This window comes from Heliangelus exortis, chromosome Z, assembly GCF_036169615.1.
Source record: "Heliangelus exortis chromosome Z, bHelExo1.hap1, whole genome shotgun sequence".
Taxonomy (NCBI): domain Eukaryota; kingdom Metazoa; phylum Chordata; class Aves; order Apodiformes; family Trochilidae; genus Heliangelus; species Heliangelus exortis.
This window is the reverse complement of record NC_092454.1, coordinates 66,395,274-66,419,157: the sequence shown is the minus strand read 5'-3', so window position 1 is coordinate 66,419,157 and position 23,884 is coordinate 66,395,274. Positions and strand designations below refer to the sequence as shown.

The window sequence follows — 23,884 nt, the reverse complement described above, 5'->3', positions numbered from 1 at the left end:
TTTTTTTTTGGAGCAGGGTATTTATTTGGGGCAGGGCACATGTACTTCCACAGAGCCAGTGTCTGTGGTTCTGTGGTTCTTGTAAAAGTCCAGTTGCACTTTGTTCCCACAGTGTCAGTCTTTGGCTGATGCAGCCCCAAGCATGGTCTCCTGTGCTTAACAGGTTCTCCAGGTGAAATCATCTTTATCCAGTGCTCAAGAATGTATTCTGCATTATATTGTTTCAGTTACAAACCCGCAACGTTTTCTTTTAATCATATTGTATCTGATTCCAAAGTATTTTTTTATTTATTTCCCCCACCCTCCACTCCCCATCTTATATTTCTTTCTACTCCTTGCCTTGCCCCCATGCTGCCCACTTTACAAAGTATAGCTCAACCTATAGCTAAGAGGGATGGATCTTGGTGGTCCTTCCAGGGTTCAGCTAGTCTGCTTTGCAGTCTTGAGGGCCCTGGCCTGCAGATACAATGGCTAGTTGGGTTTTTAAAATTAAATTTATTAGTACCTACAAGTCCTGGGATGCACTGCAGTGGAACTGCAGACCTGTCTGCACAAAAGCATTCTGGGCTTTCTCCAGGCCATGTTCATGAAACATCTTGGCTCCAAAATCTACTCCAAACATTAAATATTGGCTTAGATTAGCCTTTCTCTAACCTTATTAGTACCTGGCAATGTTAATTAATACCTATGTTAATACTCCTGGGAAAGCTTATGGAAACAGTGAATTTTAGGAAAGGGAGGAATTAGATCAGATGTCAGAAAAGTCTCATTTTTAGCACTGACCTGCTGCAGGGCCTCAAGAAGAATTCTTTGTTTGTGTGTCTTTTGATATTTAATGTTCTTTTGGCCATAAAAGGTATCTCTACAGATGCGAAGAGTTGTGTAACAAGTGTGATGGGCCATCATTTAAGCCATCAGTTAAGTGTCAGAAGGACTTCAGATAGGTATGAAAGAAATGTAAAATCACTGATGACTTCCTTGGTCAAAACTAAGGGAGAACACAATCAGAATTCCAGCATGTATGTATTCTAAAATAGATTTCTCTTTTGTTTTCTTTTTTGTTGTGTTTTGGTTTGTTTGGTTTTGTTGTTTTTTTTTTTTTTTTTCTGGAAATTTGAATGCACAAATTAATTGGGTACTTTTATAAAAGACATGATAATAATCTTGAAAATATTGCTTTTCTTGAAAATATGCATTTCATAATAATGGTTTGCACATCTGTGAAAGCTGAGATAGGCCCTACTGAATTGTGTACCTTCTGTGTAATGGAATGAATCCTTAATTTCAATTGGATTACTTTTAAAGAAATGCTTTATTAAGGCCTGGGGTGGAGAAAACCAAAACAAAGCAAGCTTTTTGTTTGTTTGTTTTTGTTTTTCCTAACATATACAAAAATTGTCAGGTTTCTTAACCTAACACATGCTATGTCTGACTGTTATTACACCAAACAGGGACTATACTGAATTATAGTTAAATATTCCATGAACACATTGCATTTATGAAGCCCTGTAAGTGTTTTTACACTCAGTCAGTAAGTTATTTTACATAACAGCTGCTCAAAAGCATCTGTAGCTGCAGACCATGATGCTACAGAGTGAAATAAATGTGGAGTGGGAGATGGGGCTTCTGTGATCACAGAATTGGTTTAGTTGGAAAAGACCCCTAAGTCCAGCACTGCCAAATCCAGCAGAGATCCATGTCCCTCAGCTCCACATCTACTCAGCTTTTAAATCCCTCTAAAGATGGTGACTCCATCACTGCCCTGGACAACCTGTTCCAGTGCTTGACAGGCCTTCCAGTGAATAAATTTTTTCCTAAAATCCAATCTAAACCTCCCCTGGTGCAACTTGAGGCCATTTCCTCTTGTTCTGTCACTTGTTGCTTGGGAGAAGAGAGTTGGTTTGTTGGACTTTTGGAACAAACTACATTTATATCATCCTTTCTTTTTGGAATTCAAAGTAAAATTCCAATATCAAAGAAACCCACAAATTAGTGTTCTTCAGTTAATCAGCAGAACATTACTAGTGCTTTCCATAGTAGATGAGGAGGTTTAAACTAATTTAAAAATTATATTTCTCTAGAAATATACTGTAAATAAACAAATACAATTTCCAAAACTATGTCTAGTCATGTCTAGGAATATAATTATATTGTTCTGCCAACTGTTAAATATGGAAATTTTTTCCTCTAAAGATTTTTTCTACAAGCTTTGGCTGGCTAAACAAGGACACAAAAAACATAAGTAAAATTAATTTAATTGAATTAGTTGCATCTATAGAAGTGTACATTCAGACAAGACCTTTTGTTATTTATACCACATTAGACTCTTATTTTGTGTGAAACCTCCAGATTTTCTCTGATGCTGCATTTCTTTTCTTTTAGAGCTTGTTTTGTCTGCCCAGGTACCAGACTGCTCTCAGCCCACTGATCCTCACTGAGTGGGCTGGTCTGTGCATCACTTCGTTCATTCTGATTCATCCCACTTACTATGTTTTCAAAGGAAGGTAGTGTAAATCCACAAATGTAATTGTTTTTAACAAAATGTATTAATATTTATTTTTTTCACCATGTTAAGTTTCTTCTGAGAGAAAAAAGTGTTTTACTATACTTCCTTTTTTACTTATTAAGACTCATAAACTTTCTTCTTCTCATTGATTTCTAGATGTTTAGCACTGTTATATTATGGGAAAGAATAAGAGTGTGACAAAAGGGAGAGCTGCCCAGAAAAAAAACCAAAAACAAGCAACAAAACTCACAAAAGTGTCAACCATACTTCATGCATCCGTAGATAATACAATGATATCCAAGTATTATTTTAACTTTTAATGCATTTCTTGAAATCTAGGAGAGAGGGATTTTTTTTTTTTTTTTTTTTTTTTTTTTTTTTTTTTTATTTCTCTTCATACTCTTCACAAAGCACTGGGGTATTTGCAGGAGCAATTGATGAAGTAAAATGTTCTTTTTTCTTTTCCTGGGGGAAGAGTTCTTTGATTTCTCTGGGGACAGTTGTTCTTGTCAACTACCAGGAAGGTGTCGGGGAAGAGCCATGACCGAACCGGCGGAGCCGCCCACTGAGGGGACCTCCCTTATCAGAGCCGTTTATCAGAGACGCCTCCGCCTCACCAGACTCTTGCTGGAGGGCGGTGCCTACGTCAATGAGAGCAATGAAAGAGGTGAAACCCCTCTGATGATTGCCTGCAGGACAAAACATTCGGATCCCCAGAGTGTCAGCAAGGCAAAGATGGTTAAATACCTGCTGGAAAACAGTGCTGATCCCAACATCCAGGACACATCTGGGAAGACAGCCTTGATTCATGCTTGTCAGGAAAAAGCAGGCCCTGAAGTGGTGTCTCTGCTCCTGAAAAGTGGAGCTGACCCAAGCCTGCAAGATCACACCTGTCGCTCTGCACTTGTGTATGCATTAAACAACGAAGACATAGAGACCCTGAAAATTCTACTTAATGCCTGCAAGGAACAAGGGAAAGAAGTCATCATCATCACCACAGAGGTGTCCCCGTTGGGAAGGCAGAAAACAAGGGAGTACATAAATACTCTTCCTGCAGACCTCGAGGGGTGCTGTTCCTCAGCCACCTGCACTTCCCCCTCAGGTATTAAACTGAAAATATCCCCATCCCCACTTTCAAGTTCAAAGGGAACTCAAGAAGGACTCTTCAGCTTTAAAGAGCTGCATCTTCCAAGAAGGGTGGAAAGGCCATCTCAGGCAGCGTCACCAACAAGAAAACGCAGCTCAACAAAAGTAGGGCCCAAGATGGCACAAGTCCAGAGGCTACAGGCTGAGCCTTGGGCGAAGAGGTCTCCATCAGTGTTAAACCAGAAGAGAATTGCCTCTTCACAAGACAACCCTCCAGGTGTCACTGCAGAGGAAAAGCTCTCTTTTAAAATCAATGGCTTTTCCTTGTGGAAGAAATTAATCACCAAGAACCCAAGTATTGACATAAAAGACAGAGCCCGTTTATTGAAAACCTTGGATCAACCTGCACCAAAGAAATTACCACATGATGAGAGGAATTCTTGGATTCCTTCTGCTAAAGAGAAACATAAACCCAGTGTGATTCCTAGAGGTAAGGATACCAGTTTGGAACAAATCAACTTCCTTTCAAACCTCAGCAGCATTATCCAGAGAAGAAATATTGGAGCAAATCACTACAGCTCTGATTCCCAGATAACTGCAGAAGATAGAAAATCAGTGACACAAAAGAAGAAAGTTCATTCTCCAGCCCATTCTTTGCGTTCAAATTCTAGACGAGCAGTGGAGAACTTGCCTCCTATTACCCTGAGCAGGGGAAATCCATCTGTTCTACAAAGACAGGGCTCAGGAGCTTTATCACTGAATCATGCTGCTCAGACAAGACCAGGTTTTCTTCCACCACTGAAACCTCAGCCTCCTGCTCCAAATAATGGAGTTTTCATAAACAGGTTTTCTGGGGTGATTTCTTGTGAAAAAAACCACTTACCACCAACAGCACCTGCTTTCCCCAAGGAGTCCAAGGAGACCAAAAATACAAAAATGCTGCAAAGGAGGCAGTCCTTACAAAATGAGCAGATTAAGCAATTACTGAATTTTTAACAGGGGATAAAAGTAAAGAGTTTGTAAATAGTTACAAAATCTTTACCATAGTTACCTATTTACTGCACTGCATGAGTATAAAGGTACACATCACATAAAACTCTTTGCCTTGAAATTAATTTAATAGCTTAGACTACATGAAAAGTTGTGGTTAACTAATGATGCTGCTTTCTGCAAACTGGGGATATTTACTGTACTGTTTTAATAACATTTTCAATAGGCTGAACCTTCGAAGGGTCTTAGGCACCATAGTTCTCATTTTAGGTTGTAAACAGTATCCCTGCAAGGTTTTCCCAATCATGTACTCTCTCTCTACTCTAGACATCATATCTGGAAACATTTGACTGTCACGCTGGACAACAGACTCTGAGTTGTGCAATATCCAGAAACCTCAGGCACAACCATTGTGCATGAAGTGAGGGCAGTGGCTGCTGCACATCAGCAGTGTCTTCTCTGTACATAAGTGGACAGCACACAACGTCAATAAAATCCATGTATCAGTGCAGCCTTGTACACACAGCTATAGCCAGGCCACAGCTGCTGAAGAGTGAGCCTGCTCTAGATCATAGAATCATAGAATCAATCATAGAATGGGCTGGGTTGGAAGGGACCTCAGAGATCATCAAGTCCAACCCTTGATCCACTCCCGCTGCAGTTCCCAGCCCATGGCACTGAGTGCCACATCCAGGCTCTTTTGAAATATCTCCAGGGATGGAGAATCCACCACTTCCCTGGGCAGCCCATTCCAATGTCTGATCACCCTCTCGGTAAAGAAATTCTTTCTAATGTCCAACCTAAACCTCCACTGGCACAACTTGAGACCGTGCCCTCTTGTCTTGCTGAGAGTTGCCTGGGAAAAGAGACCAACCCCTCCCGGCTCCAACCTCCTTTCAGGGAGTTGTAGAGGTCTCTGAGCCTCCTCTTCTCCAGACTGAACAGCCCCAGATGCCTTGCTGCCACTGGAAATCTGTGTGACACACAGAGCTCTGGGGAGCTCAAGTTCAGCACATGATGCCTGGGAGCTAAAAAGCCAGCACAGCAAGCAAGAAGTTCTGAGTAATCTCATGTAAAATGACCAAACCTTGCTTGCAGTGTCTGTGAGGCATGTCATTGCCCAAGCAATTTGGGCTTCTCGAGATACCTATTGCTGGAATCTGCTCATTTAAAACAGAGGAAGGATGGCGGGGGGGAGGCTGTATCTAAACTTGGGTCTATGACTATCTTTAGTTTAGACTCAAAAAACAGATCTCCAGATCATGCAGCAGCTCTTCCTCCCTGGTCACAGGCTTGGGTTACAGGTGGTGGGACATCCTCATGTTGTCCTGATCATAGAGGACATTTCACACACATGCTTGGGAGCAAGAGCTCTGTCCTCCTGCTCAGATGGATATATAAAAAAAAAAAAAAAAAGGCCACTTGGGAGATGTAGGTCCTCCTTCTGCCTAATTAGAAGCAGAGGATGGAATTTGTTACAGGCAAGAAATATTCATTTGTCTCCAAACTATTGCATATTTTAAAGTAGTTCCATCTAAAAAACTTTTTTCTTGCCTTTTAGTGCTCTGTGATTCCAAACATCTACCTTGTCTTTGTGCAAATTCCATAGATTTTTGATTTCTGGCATCTTATAACTCACCTAGACTGAGAAATATTGAATGTGTTCTGTCATTGTTCACCGAAAATAACTGTATTGAAATTGTGTATGTATAACGTGAGTTTCTGTGTACTGAAATAATTTTTTCTGAATGTACAGTGGGTACTGTGGGTACTATGCCTGCTTGCAGCTTCAGTGAAAATGTACCCAGTCTGGCATTGTCTAGCAAGTAACTGGTATATTGTTTAGCTTTGCCCTTAGTATTAGACAGTTTCAAGTGGATGATAAACATACTCTGTGAATAACTGTTTGTGTAAAAATTTCCAGAAGTTAGTAACATGCATAATTTGAGGAAGGGAACATTGGATGTGTGGAAAGCAAAGGAATGTGGTTTGCATCTCTACACAACAGAGTTGTATATCAAGCACTGATGTGGAATTCAAAACTAAAATCTTTAAATCAACTTTGTAACACAAAGCCTCTCCAGTTTCTAGTGATGATCCTGGAAGGCAGATAATCCCACTGTTGATTCCCTGGCCAAGCCCTCTGAGCACCTGTTATAGCTGGAATGAGCAAATATGAAAATCTTGAACACTGTTGTCAAAAAAGAATGATTCCTACACAAAATATGGGTCTTGAAAGCTGTGGTGTGCTTTACCCTCCTCCAGCCATGGCTCACTAGCCTGGTGACAGCTGGGAAGGGCCACAGTGAGCTTGCACTATGCTATCACATCTGTTTCAGACATGATTGTCTCACTTAATTAGTTCTCACCCCAAAGAACAACCAGTCACAGGCAAGTTGCTGGCAAACAGGGTTTTTTATTTGGTTGGTTGGTTTTTATTTAACCAGAGATGAACCAGTCAACCGCTGATGAAATGGCCAATCCACTTGGCCATTTATGGATTGGCTGCCAAACCCTCACCTCTCAAACAGGACTCAGGCAAGAAGCATTCACCATGTTCATTAAAAAGTCCAACACAACAAAACCAAACCAAACCCCAGCAACTGAGCTTGCACATTGAGCATCCAAAAATGAGGAAGTTCCAGAAGTGAAGCTATGTACATTTTAATAAGTGTACATAAAATACTAGTGGAAACATGGAGTACCTGGTTCCATCCAGGTTCTGCCTCTTACTGGATGTCACTGGATCAGCATCTGCATGTATCAGCAAAGGTATACATATAGGTTAGCAGAAGGTTCTATATAACCAGAAACAAGGATTACATAGAAATCCTTTTATGACAGAGAAATTATGTGGAGCAGCATTTGCCTATTAAATTATTAACTGTGTACAAGCCAGTCCTTGTGAACATCACGCTCAGGCACAGTATATGTTCAAATGTTTTTATGATATGAATGAAAATGGTATTTTCTGGTCTGTTCATTTCATAATGAAGTTAAATATTTTAAGCTAAAAATAGTTCTTAAATAGTATCAATTGTTTTCTAGTAAAAATCAGCAGATTGTGTTCTAACTGGTATCTCTGTTACAGATGTAGTCTAATTTCTGCTAAAAATTAGTGTGCCTAGAAGTAGCTGCCTATATAGGATTACTGGTAAAACAGTAATTTTCACTCATGGTCAATAAATGGTATAACCTGAAAAGTAAAGTTCTTCTGTAGTGTGAACAGTGTTTTGTGCTTAATTTTGATACAGAAGCAATGTGAAAGAATAACATTAATGTTTAGTGTTTCATCAATGTTACAAGTGACCTTCAAAGGAAAAACAATTCTGTTTTGTTCTATTGATGTTGTTTTGATGCAAAAATAAAAGTTATTTTCTCCCCATTCAGGGAATATGGAAATAGACACATCCTTTTATTCACCACTTAGGAGATGATGAGTCACTACCAAAGGTACTCACTTGTGTTTCTCAGGCTGTCTCTACACAGGAAAATTGGAACAATTAATTTGATTTAATCCAATACAGTTGATTTGTACAAATTATTGTGTGAGAGGCTCTCTCCATCTGTTGGTTGCGCACTGTGGTCCCACTTCAGTGGAGATACACTTCTGCCATCTTTGAAGTATTAATTCTCCTAATTTTTGAGTCATTCATCATGTCTTTTAAGCAAAGAATGCCAACCAAGACCTCAGTTTCTAATGTTCAATCTTCCCTGATTAAAGGTACAAACCACAGAAGATATGTCAGGTTCACTTTATGCATCTTTATGCATCATGCCACTAAACTATTCTTTGACAAAAGAATACTAACTAAAAGAACACTAAACTATTCTTTGACAAAAAATAGCTAAAACTATTTCTTTGACATTTCTTTTGGGTGCTGTGGCTTCCTACCCAGAGACTACTCTCTGGACTGCTTCTCACACCTTACAGTGAAAAGTTAGGGAAGCTCATCTGTTCTTATAGAAAGATTAATGGCATGAACTCTGGAAAATTTAAACTGCACAAAATGGAAGTGGCATTTCTGTGAGCAAGCATTCCTGTCAGCATAAGCTGCAGCTTCCAGTCAAACACAGTGCCTAAGAGATTATTCATTTTGGGCCTAAGTGGTACATTCAGAAAGGTGATCATTTTCTCTGAAAAAACCATTGTGAAATCATACAATGAAGGTAATTTCTGGACAAATAGGGTGGCCTCTCAAAAAACAGTGATCATCTAAAAAGCCAAGTACTTTGGTTAAAGAATTTTAAAACAACTCAAGGATGCTGGAAAAGGGCAGTTTTAAAATTGCATTTAAGGCACAGTGTTCAAAATACAGTATTCAAAACACACTTCCCTGTACTTCTTGGTTTTCCTGTAAGGGGAAAAGCATCTGGAGTCGCTTCATTTTGAGCTCTTTCACAATTACACAGCACTTCCAGAAGAATACTACCATAATTTGATAGTTACACAAGAGAAAAGGTAAACTGAGTCATTACTCTCTTTTTATCAGTCAGTTATGTAAAAAGTCCTTCCTCTCTCTGCATCTGTTAGGCTGTACAACTAATTTTCCAGCTAAAATCAGGAAATTACAAATTCATGAATTCTTACATACTAAACCATTACTCTGCTAGCTGGTTATTTTGTTCATGTGACAAGGGCTTGGCTTGTTACAGAAAGGCTAAGATTAGTTAAAAATAACCTTCACACTAAAAGCACTCACACTGTATTCATAAAAGGGACACACTTTTTTTTTTTTTCTTTAATTAATTTTCTGAAATCCAGAATTACAGGCAGGAATCTTTGCTGTAAAATATTTCCCAGTATTTCTAAGTCACACATTTTCACCTTAATGTATTAGTGGCACTGCAATACCTTCGAGGAGATCAGGTTTGATAAGTAAACAACTTAAGAAATCTCAGGGTTTTGCATTTTTTTTTTGGGGGGGGGTTTGGATTTGTTATTTTTTTTTTCAGTAGTGAAAGGAATAAAATCCCAATTCTAATGAGTAATTGTTTTGATAACATTCATAGTTATCAATCCTTTTTAAGCGACAGTGCATCTTGTACTCTCTTATGCAAGTTAACCTTAATTAAAAAAAAAAAAATTAAAAATATACAAAATTCCTGTTGTTGAAAGGACACCTGTTAGCAAAGCCAGGCACCTCCCTGGCTGATGATGAAGGTGGATGGCTGGAAGCAACCACAGCCCTTGCAGAAACGTTGTTGGCATCTCACACAAGTAAAACAGAAGCCTCCTTCTTTTCACTGGTACAGAACAGGCAAGAGGACCTGAGAATTTCTGTGAGGGACTGAGGCACTCTGGTGATAGAAGCAGCTAAGTGTTTTTGTACAAAACCTTCACTTTGACACATTCACTTTGCAATAACCAAACCACGGGAATTACAGAACTTCCTAAACCTCCTGTGCAGCCTCATTAACCCTCTGCAGTGGTGTGTGTGATGCAGCAGGTGAGATGTGTCACCACATCATACAAAAATCCAGGCTGCAAGGAACCTCTGGAGGTCTCACCCACCCTCCAGCTCAAAGCAGGCTTTGCCTCAGCCCTGCTGCTCACCTAACCTGGGATTCAGGCAGCCCAGGTATCAGCAGACCAACACTTAAGAGAGCACCTGAAGACACAGAGTTGGCAAACACAAAGTCAAAACCAGTATTTTAAATTTTACCACAAGGCTGGCACCTCCTGTGCTAGCACCACACCAGTCTGATGTTAATTCAGAGCTGTTCAAGGAGGGAAATAAGCGAATTTTTATCAAGCCATTTAAAAAAACATGCTATGATCTTAAATTGAAAATAAAAAATATTTATTTTTAGAATTGTATGCAGTCCCATGTATTACCAAATTTTTGAAATCCAGAAGCAGACACATGCTGATGAACTGTAATTAATTTCATTATTTTTTCCCTGGAGGCAGCAGCTAGCAATTTTGAACACTTTCATGAGCTGCCACAGATGGCATGACTTAAGTCTTCTCTCCCAAAAGCCAGTCTATTTTAAAATACAACCTTGACCTGCACGTACATTTTAAAAACACAGTAACAAGAACAACTTTTTAACACACTATTTAATTCTACTTGGACAGACCCCCATCTGTGATTATGAATTTGCACAGCCAGTTATTTATTTTTTTGCTCCAGCAGTGACAGGAATGAATTAGGCAGGGAAAGCAACAGCTATAGGGACAGAAGGATCACTGAAAAAAAATCAAGGGAACAAAGCTAAAGTATAAGGATATTGAGAAAACAACATAAAATTGCCCAACAAATGTAGAAGTTAAAAATTCAGAAAATTATATATTATAATGCTTTGAATTTTACTGGAAGCACAATTTAAAAAATGCACTAAAAAAACCTGCCAGAAGTTACTGCTGCTGTGTAAGGGAACACAGACCTTAGTGCCCCAGTGCAATTTGGAGTAACTGAAGTGTTGGGTGTGTGTTTTCTTCAATGATGGTATTAAAAGGGTAATAATACAGTAACTACAGCAATTTGCAATAAAAAGGTGTACCAGAAGTAGCCAGAGGAAGGCAGTAACACCTTCACTGCAAAAACACATGCCAAAACTCATCCATCAAAGCCCTAGAGGAGATGCAAAGGACTGAAAATTAATACAACATCCTGGCAGCCCTTCCTTTTGCACACAGGTTAGTACAAAATTTATAGAGAAAACTGGCAGTGAACACAAGTTAATATACAGAAAGCTCAGACAGCAGAGAGCAGAGGCAAATTGATACTTTCTGCAACAAAAAATGAACAAAATAAAGCACAAGCATCTATGAACATCAAAATGCAATAAAAAATTAGTTTTATAGTAACATTTTGAGAAATTATGTAATTTTGTGGTACAAAAAGGTTTCTAGCAACATAAAGATTATGCAAATTAAATTGTCCAACCTCTTCCTAGTATCTCTTCTCACATTAGTAGTTCTACCCTTGTTAAAAGAAATACTCTGAAAATTGAAATGTTAAATCAAGCAAAAAAGACCAGAAGACTAAATTGTCTGCAGTCAGAGCAAGCCACAGCTGAATAGTTCTTCAATGAACGCCGGAGACAGGCAGAATTGCTTTTGAAAAAAAAATTGTATTTGAGGGCATTTTCTTTTATTTCACAGCACACTCAAACAAAGCAAACCTCAGAAAATCAGCTCCAGTTTTGTGTTCATCATACTTAAATGATCCTGCAGAATATTATTGTGTAGTTGCACAGGACTTAGGATGTCAGTTCTCTAACATGTTATTACATCTACTTATGAGATTCCACAAATTTCACAGAAAAAATACAGAGCCTACATCTTCAGTAAATTAGAAGTGTTTTATTAATCAGCTAACTCACCTGGATACTCTGAACAGTTATCTAATTCCTTTAAAGTCAACCATATTTTTCATGTAAGAAGGACAATTAAGTCAAAGAGCCTGACTGTCACAAAACAACACTGGCAACAGACACAAAGCAACACTGATAGAGAAAATTATTCCACAGAGATCATAGAATTTACAGCTGTCAAAAAATGGTTTAAGTAGAATGAAAAGATGTTCAAAAGTGTGGGGAAAAAAAAAAAAAAAAAAAAAGACAGCATCAGCCAGAATAACATAGACCTGCCAAAGATCCCCCAGTTTCCAGCAGAATAAATAACTGGCTTTCATCTCAGCTTTATTACCTTATTGCCAGCCCCACAGTAAGCACATCTTACAGGAAAGCATTTATATGGAGATTGACATGAAAAGAGAGAAACCAAGTGGTGATCCTAAGTGATGATTTCAAGTGATCCCAATTCAAGGGATACAAAAAGCAGGAGAGCTAAAAACTCCTTAAAATTAATAGATTGTATTCCTCCAGTAGGTCAGTAGAGCTGCAATGACTTTTTGTTTTCTTCAAAGTGAAGTTTCTGATAATAAAATTTCTGATTTCTGATAATAAAATTTTTTTTTGAAAATTCTGATACTATACTGACAGCTGTTAAAAAGATGCAGAATCTGGGCGAATTAAGAAACAAACTGTACTGTCACATTAATGGGCAATTTTTGCTCTAAAGTACTGATCACTGTACAGTTATTTCATTCTTAGAGCCTCTGGCTTTCAGATGGACTGCAAGCAGAACAATTCACATAAGTCCTGCTATAGTTTCATTTAAAACTACTTAAAGAACCACCACCACTTTTCCATCTTATAAAACACTGTACATCTCTCTTAATGTTGCATCTGATCTATATCTCACTATAATCCACCACTATGCTTTATGTACAAGACTGGATTATTTTTATTCATCTGGGGGGTTGTTTCCCCAGCACCTCCTGCACTGCAGCAACAGCTCCAACTCAGCCTTTTCACAATCCCAGGCCTGTGGTGTGAAATGCAGTCACCACACTGCAGAGAACCTGGAATTAGTTAGTTTTCATTCAGTAAAAAGAGCTCTGGAACATGTAGCATCACAGATCCCACTTCTCCCATCTAGCAAACAGAATCTTTTATTGACCAGGAATGAGAACATTATCAAAGGCAATGACATTTAAAATGCAGTTTATCAAAATGAGTGATAAAATACCCTTTTGCCAATTGCACAGTTCTTAATAGAGTCATGACCCTTGTCCTCCTCTATAAAAAGTGAAACCAGGCTTGGCTAGAGACTGAGTGTCCCACAGACTCTGGCTTACACAAAACCAGTTTGTAGCAAACTGACTTGGTCCACAGCTCTCTGCTGAGCCCACTTTCCCTTTGCTTGCAGGGCAGGAACAGGAGGATGAATATTCAGGTAATGTGAGCAGCCTTTACTACTGGGTGAATGAGAGGAACATAAACATGATGAGTAACTCACAGTTAATATTACAAAATTGCCTATTCAATTTTTAATATGTATTTTTAATTTTTAATTTAATGCCTATTTAAAAAGGCATTAAATTTCTACTTGAGAAGCCTTTCAATAAAGTGTTATACAAAATTTGTTCAAGAACCATGGCCTACGTCCTGCAATAATCTTTTAGGAATGAAAATGCATTTCCCTGAACAAGGAATCTTCATGTTTGAAGAGGTTATGTATGACAAGGCTGACTGCTTTGCATTAACTATTTTAGTCCTATGGCTTTTTTGAATTCAGAATTTTGTGGCTCTAAGAGGTCATAATAAACCCTACTTTTATCAAAGTTCTCTCGGATGTAAAGCAAATCTTCTACAGAATACACGTCTTCCTTTCCTGTCCAAACAGTGAGGCTGTATCTGCATTTAAAAAAAAAATGGAAACAACAAAAAGCAAGCCAAACCAAAATAAAAAACCGAAACAAGAGGAAGAGAAAAAAAGAGTTATTATCTTAAGTATACAAGACAGGAAGACATTTAACCTGAAAGCATTTAGAGCTCTGGTATCATAGTTTTAGTAATGTAGCTAAATAGCAAGAACAAAATGTCCTTTAGATTTCAAGGTTAAGCAATTATGAATTCTCAGAATAAACAATTTTGTATTCCCCTACCCTCTTCACCCTCTACAACCAAGCGAGTCAACATCCTCAGCCCTGCATTTCTGCTACCACAGACGCACTAAGAGTCTCTTCAATCCTTCTGTTACCACAGTGGCTTCAAGTTAGAGGGAAAAGCAATTACTGGACCCATTGTCAGAAGCAGGTATGACCAAACCCACTCCAGTTTGTATACAGGGTTTACAGAATGCTTGGTACTCATAGACTAAGGTGAAGAACTCAACTAGGAGGACAACTTGTCCTTAACAAACTTAAACAAGTTTGTTTCAGGACAAACACACACAAACTAAAATCTGCAGAGCTCTGTTCCTCTGACAGGTCTGTTTTGCTCGTTACAGAGCTATGTCACACACTTTGGCTGCACCCAAAATCCATGTTCTTGCTGCTAAAGGTAATCTTGCTAGGACACCCCAAAGAGGACAGCCAAATTTTTAAAGTGGACAGCCTTGCACTACCCAGAACAATTTTTGTGGCTCCAAGACTGGTCTTTGTGTGAACTCTTCTGAACAAAACTAGGAAGGACCAAACAAAAAATCTTAGGAGGATTTCCAGCAAAGAAATGTACACTCTAACTACTTAAAGTTTGACAAATAAACAGTTGCAAGAAGAGCACTGTAACAGAAAGCACAAGGCACTCTCAGCTACAGGTGGTTTCATACTCCATGTTTTGTCACCTTCATGGTGTATAGTAATGCCATCTGATTTACTGAATGTGTATTCTGCACTTTATCACATTTTCTCAGTAGTCACAAAGACTTTATTTTACCCTTTAAAGAATATTAAAACTTTTAAAGTATCATTTAAACTTAAAATCATTAAACTCCAAAATCTCCACATGGCAAATACTTTGTTTTCCCCCCTTTGATTATTAGAGCTCTATTGCTCTGAAGTACAGGTAAATTGTATGTCAGAAAAAGTGGCTCAGGAATTTCTGTCTTCTAATCATGACACTAAGAAAAAAACAGGAAGTAATTTTAAAAGAAACTTTTGGAATTTTGTTATTTTAAAGAGATGAACAGTCACCAGCCCTGTATGCCAACACACTGGAAGAACTGAAGGAATTAAAGAACTGAAGGGTTAATCTAGAAGCCAAGTACTATCAACAGAGTTGGGATGGGTATCTGCACATAAGTGTGCTGTGTTTAATATAAATTATTACATGCCTTTAGTAACAAAAACAGCTGAAAATGAAGGCCCTCACACTTACCTGTCTGACTGCTGCATTAACCAGCACAGCTCAGATATTGACTGTCGTACCAGTGCTGCTCTCACAGGAAAAGTTACAGGCTGGGAAAGCTGACTGCATATCTGAGCCATTTCTTTCACCATTGCCCAATCATATCCTACAGTGAAGACCATTTAATGAAAAAGAATTCCACACAAATACAATCCCTATAAAGAAACAATTAATTCTAGACTACTGCAAGATTATACAAGGGCAAATATGGGCTTCATTAAAATGATGGAAGTGAGAAATGAAATTTAAACGAAAGATGCCATTGTCCCAGAGGAAAAAAGCAATAGTAATATGCAAAAATAAACTAATTTTGAAAACCTTTATTTCCATCAACTGCAGTGCTATTCTGCATTCAAATACAGAATGTGACATTTTCTAACATCCAGGAAATTATATCTCTCCTGTCTCTCTAAAAAAAAATGTTGTGACTCAGTTCATTGTGGACTCATTTTAACATGAGACTGACCCTTAAGAAACAAGAAACCTTCAAAAATTTAGAAAGAATGCAACAGAAGTCTCTAAATTATAGAGTGGAAAAGCATGGAAAATACTTTTGACTTTTAAAATGCTGAAATCAAGCTATCTAAAATGCTTCAATGGCTTGCTGCTGAGATTTCTAAAAGCACTGGAGGTAGTTAAAATGCCTGACTTCTTACAGGCTCTGAAAATCTGAACTTCAATAACAACAGTTTATTTTTATCAAGTACACCAACTAAGAAAATTCTTAGTTCTGACGTTCACCATTACCTTCAAGCTGAACAAGTAGCATATAGCTTATTTTGAACCAATTATGAAAAAAATTTGAAGGAAGCAAGACTATGCAGTATTACAATTCATCTACCTTTACCTTTATTGTGCTTGTTAGGGTGCCAGCCAGTTGTCCATCCCAGTGACAAGGTCACGTCTGGGAAAAATGATGTGACAGTGCTGATGAACTCTTCTGCATCCACTACAGCACTGCTTCCATTAGGTCCCAGTAGGACATCTGCATTGATCCAAACGGGTCGCCTCAAATGCTGCTTCACATGCTGAAGAAGCTCCAAGGAAGGCCTTACAGCTTCCAGGCTGTGTGGGAGGAGATGAGACACCTCACTGAGACTGAGGATGGGAACTAGATACATGTTAAATGCATAGTGGGAGGAATTCTGCTCAACACTTCGACCTAGTATTAGCTAATAATGGCTTGAGTTAACATTATGGTCAACCATTATTATCAAACTTATTGTCAGATTGTGTGTGGTCAGAATGTATCTTCCTATATACATGGGATTGTCTAAGCCAGTGGGATGCCTTCTAAATCACAAAGTACAAGATAATGTAAAAAGAAAAAAGGCCAAAGTAGCAGCTCTTGAAACAAACAAAACAAAAAATAAATTAAAAAAAACCCCAAAACCAGACAGCACTCATTTTATTGCACGGCATTTGGAAAAATCAAACATATTGCTGACTCCATAGTGAATGATTCTGCATTTTCTGAAGCAGACTCTGAAGTCCTTTTGCAGAACACATTAATTCCTGTAGATAAAGCCAGCAGGAAATGTGATTATGTGCCTAATCATGCTGGCAGAGTAGAAATGCATCTTTTTAAGCACTGCTGAAATAATCTTCAAAACTTCAGCCACAGTATTCAAATAAATATTACCCAAAAGAACATCAAATTCTGTTACCACACATTTAGACCACACTGTGTGCTTGTGTTTTTTAACTGCTTTTATGCAATCAAGTTTTCATAATGCAACATAATTTTTAAAGCTTGCTTTTTTAAGCCACTGCACTTGGCTAGAAATTCCTTGCAGAAAAGTAAGAGGTAGATGTTTTAAAATTAATTTAAAGAATAATTAAAATGTAAAAAAAAAAACAACAAAACAACACCCAACAACAACCTTCCCTTGTCCTTTCCTTTCTTTTTGCACTGTTATGAATTTTCACAAGAAAACTGTGATTGCATTAGGTACAACAATAGAGACAAAACACATTTTACAACTATCTAGCTTTTGTTTTTTCATTTCTATATCCTATTTAGGCACTGATGATGTGCTTTTTTGAATGGAGGGCAGCTTTCCATCTGGTGCAAAAACAGATACTGTACATGTAACTTCAGACAAAGATGAAGTTAGCTGCAAGTGTGTACATCTAAAATTCACAGCTGACTCTGAATCAACTGAGACACCTCCACTACGACTGTCAGTACTGGAACTGACCAGGATACAGAATCCCCCTCCTTGGGAAACAAATAACAGCAGCAACAACAACAAAAAAGACAAAAAAGTTTCTGGAAAATAAAGTGGCATGGGATAACATTTCTAAATTAGTATGAACTCCAGCAGACCAGGAACAACTTGTTGCCTTTCCAGCAACCCTTTCAGAAGCTCCATGAAAAACCTTGACACTCTTTCCAAAACTCTTCCCATGGCAGAGAATGATACCAAAAAAGCTGCAGGAGAGACCTGTGTGCTGCCAGGCAAGGAAACCCAGGGGACTCAGCCCCATTTGCTGCTGGGAGCCACTGCCTCACCTCCTGGCCTGAACATTTGTCTTTCCCAACATCTTTGCACAAGTGGAAACTCACAGAAGCCTCCCACTATCATACCAGTTTTGCTCGTGGGAAAACTTTGCTCAATAGCAATTTAAGCAACTAATTCACTGAGTGTGGAATCACTGTTTGTAGTTCTAAAAATGTTTACAGCTTTTTACCCTTGAAATCCATTTAGTAATACTGATTGTGTTTTACCACATTTTCTGTTCAGGAAGGAATGCATCACATGAAATTGAACAGAAAGAAAAAGTTTGGTCTGCTGTCCCCAAAGGACAGTTAGTACAACCTGTAGGAATGATAATTATTTTGAATGCAAACAGTATATCTTTGCCTTGAGTTACCTCTTAAAATCCAGTTTGATGCCTTTGTTTGTGTTGACAATCTCTTCCAGCCACTCCTGCAAGGTGTTGTCACTGTCTGTTTCAGGTGGATGAGCCATGATAGGGTCTCCATTTCCTCCCTTGCCACCACGAAGGAGAACATCTGCTTCTATCATGTGAACATCACCTGTTAATTCAAAAAATGAATAATCTAACAGAAGCAAACCAAACATTTCCAGTGTTTGCTTCAGACTCACCTTTACATGGCAAGCCTTTCCACACTGGACTGTGGACACCCACTATTAGTTGCTGTCTGTGAAACAAGAGATTAATTTATTTGGGGTTTTTTTGGTTCTTAACTCACTAAACTTTCTTAGGCATCTACAGGTGTGTGAAAATTGATCTTTGTAGATACACTCAGCCAAGTAATCACATTTTTTTCAGAGTCACAGTGAAATGAATACCCAACATATGAATCCCCTCCTGTGAAATTTCAAATCTTTTCCTCTTTTAACAAGTGTTCTAGACAGAAGCTTTTAGAGGAAAGCTGACCAGGTGATTTTAACAGTGGCAGAGATTGAGTACTCCCCTTGGCCCACTGTCAAAGCTGATCTCAGCCAAAATTTACAAAAAAAATAAGTCAGCCACCCAGTCAGCTATCCAGAAACATCTGCCAGGAAAGTGGTAGCTGAAACACAGGACAAGTGAATGGAAATCTTCAGAATGTTTCAGTCTCTTGTAAACAGCTCTATAAAGAGAAGCATTTCAGAGTCTGTGCAGTACTACTAGCTTTGTATATTGTATTTGTATATTTGTATTTATATAAAGCCCTAAATATTAGAATACATATTTTTATATATTTATACAGAATTCAATATACACTTAAATTGGAACAATTAAAAAGTTATTAGAAAACAAAGTATATATTGTCATTTAAAAATTTATGTATTTTTTCCATATTCGCAAAAATTAAAATTCATTGAAATAAACTGCTCACAAATAATCTGAAATACTTCATCATCTTGTGGGTGATAAAATGTAATAAAATGGCCCTGTGGCACCCAGGAAATATTATCCAGCATGCTATGGCATCGCACAACTTCAAATCGTCCTAAAAGTACCCAAAAGATCCATCCACATGGGGTCAAAGCACCCTGTGAATCCTGAACTACCTTAGGAAGAGGGGACAGCCCTGACAAAGCTGCCATGGGCACCTCTCCTCCCAGCACCACAGCTTCTGCTCCACAGCTGGCACTGGGACAAAGCTATCTGGAGGGCCCCTCTGGTCAGAGAATCACAGAATTACAGAATTATAGAATTGTCAGGGTTGGAAGGGACCTTTAAGATCACCCAGTTCCAACCCCCCTGCCATGGGCAGGGACACCTCCCACCAGATCAGGTTGCTCAGAGCCCTGTCCAGCCTGGCCTTAAAAACTTCCAAGGATGGGGCTTCCACCACCTCTCTGGGCAACCTGTGCCAGTATCTCACCACCCTCATGGTGAAGAACTTCTTCCTAACTTCCAATCTAAATTTCCCTACCTCTAGTTTGTACCCATTCCCCCATGTCCTATCACTCCCTGACACCCTAAAAAGTCTCTCCCCAGCTTTCTTGTAGCCCCTTCAGATACTGGAAGGCTACAATAAGGTCTCCTCAGAGCCTTCTCCTCTCCAGACTGAACAACCCCAACTCTCTCAGTCTGTCCTCACAGGAGAGGTGCTCCAGCCCTCTGATCATCCCTGTGGCCCTTCTCTGGACACACCCCAGCACATCCATGTCTTCCTTGTAATGAACCTTTCCCAGGAGCTTTTCCTCCCCTGCCTACAGCCCTTTTGGCAGCACCGACCCCGCACCTCGCCTGACGGGCGGGACGATTTTTAACCCTGCGCAGGGAACCTTTTGTCTTCCCCCGTTCCCGGGACGGCCCAAGCCTCAAGCCCAAAGCGTTCTGAGGGGAGGAACGAACCCCCCGGGGAGAGCTCATGGCGGCCCTGGGCTGGGCGCAGGGCACCGCCTCACACTTACTCCTGGCGGCCTCCCCGGCCCGGGCTTTGCTGTTGGCGGCGTGGAACCACCGGACCGCAGCTCCATCTCTCACCCGTATGCTCTGCGACCTCAGGAAGTGACCCACCGCCTCCTGGCTCCAGGCGCCTGCGCGAAGGGAGACGTCCCCTTAACCCCGGGCCCCTGCACCGCGGGCGCGGGGCAGAGGCGGTGGGGAGAGGTCCGGGTACGGTCCCGGTCCCGGTCCCTGCCGCGCAGCTCTTACCCTGCGGATCCTCCGCCATTCCCGCGACGGGCGGAAGGGGCGGGCAGGGCAGCCCAGGGCCGCGGAGCTGCTGCTGCTGCAGCTGCTGCTGCCACCCCGATCCGGCCCGGGGCAGGGGAGGTCCAGCGGAAAGTTGTCCTTTTTTTATTGACAACAAAAAATGTTTTTAGTTTTCGGGTTTTTTTCGGTTTTTTTTGTTTTTTTTTTTTTTTTTGTTTCTCTCTTTTGTTTTTTTCACCACTCTGGTTTTTTTGGGGGGGTTGTTTGTTTTTTCTATTGTTTTTTTCACGTTTTTGGGTTTTTTCATGGTTTTTTTTTGGGTTTTTTTTCCCTTTTTCTTCTGTTTTTCCCATGGTTTTTAGTTTTTTCTTGGGGTTTTCTTGTTTTTTTGTTTTTTTTATTTTTATTTTTACTCGTTTGGTTTTGGGGTTTTTTTTTTTTTTCTTGGTTTTTTCACTTTTTTTGTTTTTTCCTTGTCTTTTGGTTTTTTCCTTGTTTGTTTCTTCTTTTTTGTTTTTTCCTGTTTTTTTACTTTTTTGGGTTTTTTGCTTTAGGTTTTTTTCTTGGTTTTTTGTTTTTTTCTGGTTTTTTTTTTTTTTGATTTTTTTGTTTTAGCTTTTTTGGTTTTTTGTTTTTTCCTGTTTTTCTTGGTCCTTGATTTTTACTGGTTTTTTTCCTGGTGTTTGTTTTTGCTTTTTGCTTGGTTTTTTGGTTTAGCTTTTTTCTTGTTTTTTTGCTTTTCCCTTTTTTTTCTTGGGTTTTTTTTCCTTTTTTTCTTGTTTTTTGTTTTTGCCTGGTTTTTTGTTTTTCCTTTTTTTCTTGTTTTTTGTTTTTGCTTTTTGCCTGGTTTTTTGTTTTTCCCTTTTTTTTCTTGTTTTTTGTTTTTGCTTTTTGCCTGGTTTTTTGTTCTGGTTTCTTGTTTTTTTATTGGTTTGGGGGGGTTGTTTTTTCCTTTAAATTTTTTCTTGGTTTTTTTTTTCTTGGGCTTTGTTTTGTTCTCTTGTTTTTTTCTTTCTTGGTGGGGGTTTGTTTTTTCTCATTTTTTTTATTTGGTTTTCTGTGATTTGTTTTTCTTTTGGTTGTTTGGGGTTTTTTGGTTTTGTTTGGGATTTTTTGTTGGGGTGTTTTTGTGAGTTTGTTTTGGGTTTTTTTTGGGGGGGGAGTTTTTTGTTTTTTTGTTTTGCTTTGGGGGGGGTTTGTTTTTGGGGAGGTGTGTTTTTTTGTTTGTTTGTTGGGTGGTTTTTTGTTTTTTTAAACAGCTCAAGTACAATACCAAGCTTTCTTTAATTACCTTTATTGATTATTACTTTGAAGTTAATACAGGGTAAGCAGCAAGAGTCTGCCCTGCCTCTGGTTACCCCTGGGCACAGAGAAGGGGGAGGCAGATTCACCCACGGGGCACACGGGTGGGGAGGAACAGCCCCTCCACCCACAGTCACAGTCCTGAACCTTCCTCTCATCTCTCCCTGTCTGGTCCTGGTGCAGCTTCTTTTAAAGCAACGTTCCTGTGTTCAGTGCTTCTCCAGAACTGCAGTTTCCTAGAAGGTACATTAAAAAAGCTCAAATGCAGCATCACGTTCCCCCAAGGTAACTTGGAAGCCTTGTAGAAACCTAGATCCATTTTTTTTTTTCCTAAGCATAGGTAACAGCAGAGCAGATCAAGTTAAAAATTGCTTTTGATACAAAAACATATCCCCTATTTGCATCAAGAAGGCATCAAAGTTCTAATAGTCTGATTACAGAATTGTACCAGCAATTTTGCTGAAAACAATGCAGATCTTATATATTCAGTGTTGGTTCTGTTGATAAAACAGCTGTGTGGCAGTTCCCAAATCCCAATTAAGGGCTCACTGAACCTCAGTAAAAATCACATGCATCACAAATACATAAATAGATCTTGACCCAATGTAAAAAAATACATACTATACACGAACATCAGGTATACTAAAAAAAATACCAATCTGTTCATGAAAATTCACACTTAATACATCAATTCTCCCTGAAAGTAAGGGTGGCTACTAAGAGGCTACAAAAGCATTAGACAGGAGCAGAAAGGATATTGCAGTATGCTCATCTTATTGCTAAATGTTGTTTACATAAAGGGTAATTTGGATTATTAATTGTTGAAAGGTCAAATTCATCAGGACTTCTAAGCACAGAGTAAAGATAAAATAGCAGTACTTACAAAAATAGCATCCATTTAAGTTAGATAAATTCGTAGAAATGCAAGAAAACAGGTCTTCCATATAAAAAATTAATTCAGAGCACATGTTCCTGAAGCACCAGCATTATATCCTAATGTGAAGGACTTTAGTTACAAAGCCTTCATAAACATAACCCTGAAATTCTTCCTCTTGCTGACCAGAAACAAATGTCAGAAGGTGTGCACCTGTGTTTTGTTCTGACAGATTCCAGTCAGCTACAGAAGATCTTGACTCTCAAATGGCAAAAGAAGTTTTGTGCCAGCTTCTGCTTCAGTGTTCAGCTCATTTGCACATGGAAAGCACATGCTGCAGAGATGAGATCTAACACTAGCAAGTTTTAATAACACAATTATCTGAGGTTAAGAGGCAAGACATTATGGCTTAAAGTTACACTACAGATAGTAAATGCTACAAGTCTCTAAAGAGGTAACAAAACCTGTCCTCTTCTGCACCTGTATTAAGTGTAAACTTTCAAGAACTTCAGGAAACATTACAAACTACAGTTCTTTTATAGTAACATAACCAGAGATGATTTGAGGGTTTTTTAAAAAACAGTTTGAATATTAAACAGAACAGATTTAGAAACGTTTAATTATTTTAGTGTTGGTAGTGTTGTAACTTTGGTGTTCAGACCTAGCAAATCAGTATATTGCCAGTAATCAGACTCATCAAAACAGACATTCTAGAATGAAAAATATTAATTCCATTTTCAACGGTAGATTTGTAGGATCTGATATTCCATTATGAATCACAGGAATCAGAGCACTGTCCAATTCATTCAGATACTTCTGTGGAAGAAGATGACCTCCAGATCCAGCTAAGTACTCAACCTAGGAGGAAAACATAATACTGTTGGTACGAACACTTTTTGTATTAATAAGACACTGCAGAAGTGTAGTATCTTGGTAAAAGGAATACTTCAGCTAGCATCAAGTGACAAAAGCATATTTTAACACTGGCATCTGAGTGGGCAACTGTGACTGGTGAGGCCTGCCACTGGGAAGTACACAACATTCCCCCTGGGTTTATGGGGTCACACAGCCTCCTATGTCCCACACTGCTTCAGTCTCATGTCCAAGAATGATACAGTTATACCCTACTACCACAGTTACTATCAGATTAATTGCAATATATTCTACTAAAAACTGGATTTACAGGACTATTTCCAGATTCTTTTTAAAAAAAAGTTAAGTGTAACAACACTTTCAGAGATAAGGAACTGGACTGCTCTACAGTGTAGATATTTGCTTGTAAAATATCTGCAAGACTG

At 38.9% G+C, this 23,884-nt stretch overlaps 3 protein-coding genes across 10 annotated transcripts in view; 1 reads left to right on the top strand and 2 right to left on the bottom strand.

Moving 5' to 3' along the window:
* Window positions 1–5,470, top strand: ANKRD34B (ankyrin repeat domain 34B). 2 transcript variants are annotated; one of them, XM_071731129.1, is made up of 3 exons: window positions 1–1,019; window positions 2,383–2,504; window positions 2,982–5,470. In XM_071731129.1, exons 2-3 carry the CDS (start codon window positions 2,489–2,491, stop codon window positions 4,586–4,588), a joined length of 1,623 nt encoding a protein of 540 aa, XP_071587230.1. In that variant the 5' UTR covers window positions 1–1,019; window positions 2,383–2,488; the 3' UTR covers window positions 4,589–5,470. The 2 variants fall into 2 exon arrangements, with proteins under 2 accessions (XP_071587230.1, XP_071587229.1); XM_071731128.1 differs by having other exon boundaries at window positions 1–2,504.
* A 3,080-nt stretch (window positions 5,471–8,550) lies between these two features.
* FAM151B (family with sequence similarity 151 member B) lies at window positions 8,551–20,510 on the bottom strand. 4 transcript variants are annotated; one of them, XM_071730270.1, is made up of 6 exons: window positions 20,411–20,510; window positions 20,167–20,292; window positions 18,164–18,329; window positions 16,134–16,351; window positions 15,257–15,392; window positions 8,551–9,883 (listed from the first exon to the last, which is right to left on the bottom strand). In XM_071730270.1, exons 1-6 carry the CDS (start codon window positions 20,427–20,429, stop codon window positions 9,796–9,798), a joined length of 753 nt encoding a protein of 250 aa, XP_071586371.1. In that variant the 5' UTR covers window positions 20,430–20,510; the 3' UTR covers window positions 8,551–9,795. The 4 variants fall into 4 exon arrangements, with proteins under 4 accessions (XP_071586371.1, XP_071586370.1, XP_071586374.1 ...); XM_071730269.1 differs by lacking the exon at window positions 8,551–9,883 and adding an exon at window positions 10,365–13,792; XM_071730273.1 differs by lacking the exon at window positions 8,551–9,883 and adding an exon at window positions 10,365–10,775.
* A 1,178-nt stretch (window positions 20,511–21,688) lies between these two features.
* ZFYVE16 (zinc finger FYVE-type containing 16) overlaps window positions 21,689–23,884 on the bottom strand; it is a 28,457-nt gene continuing 26,261 nt past the window's right edge. For all 4 annotated transcript variants that reach the window (XM_071732336.1, XM_071732335.1, XM_071732337.1 and 1 more), the window contains exon 18: window positions 21,689–23,444. In XM_071732336.1, coding sequence (XP_071588437.1) covers window positions 23,283–23,444 — 162 coding nt within the window. In that variant the 3' untranslated portion in view covers window positions 21,689–23,282. The remainder of the gene's footprint in view (window positions 23,445–23,884) is intronic.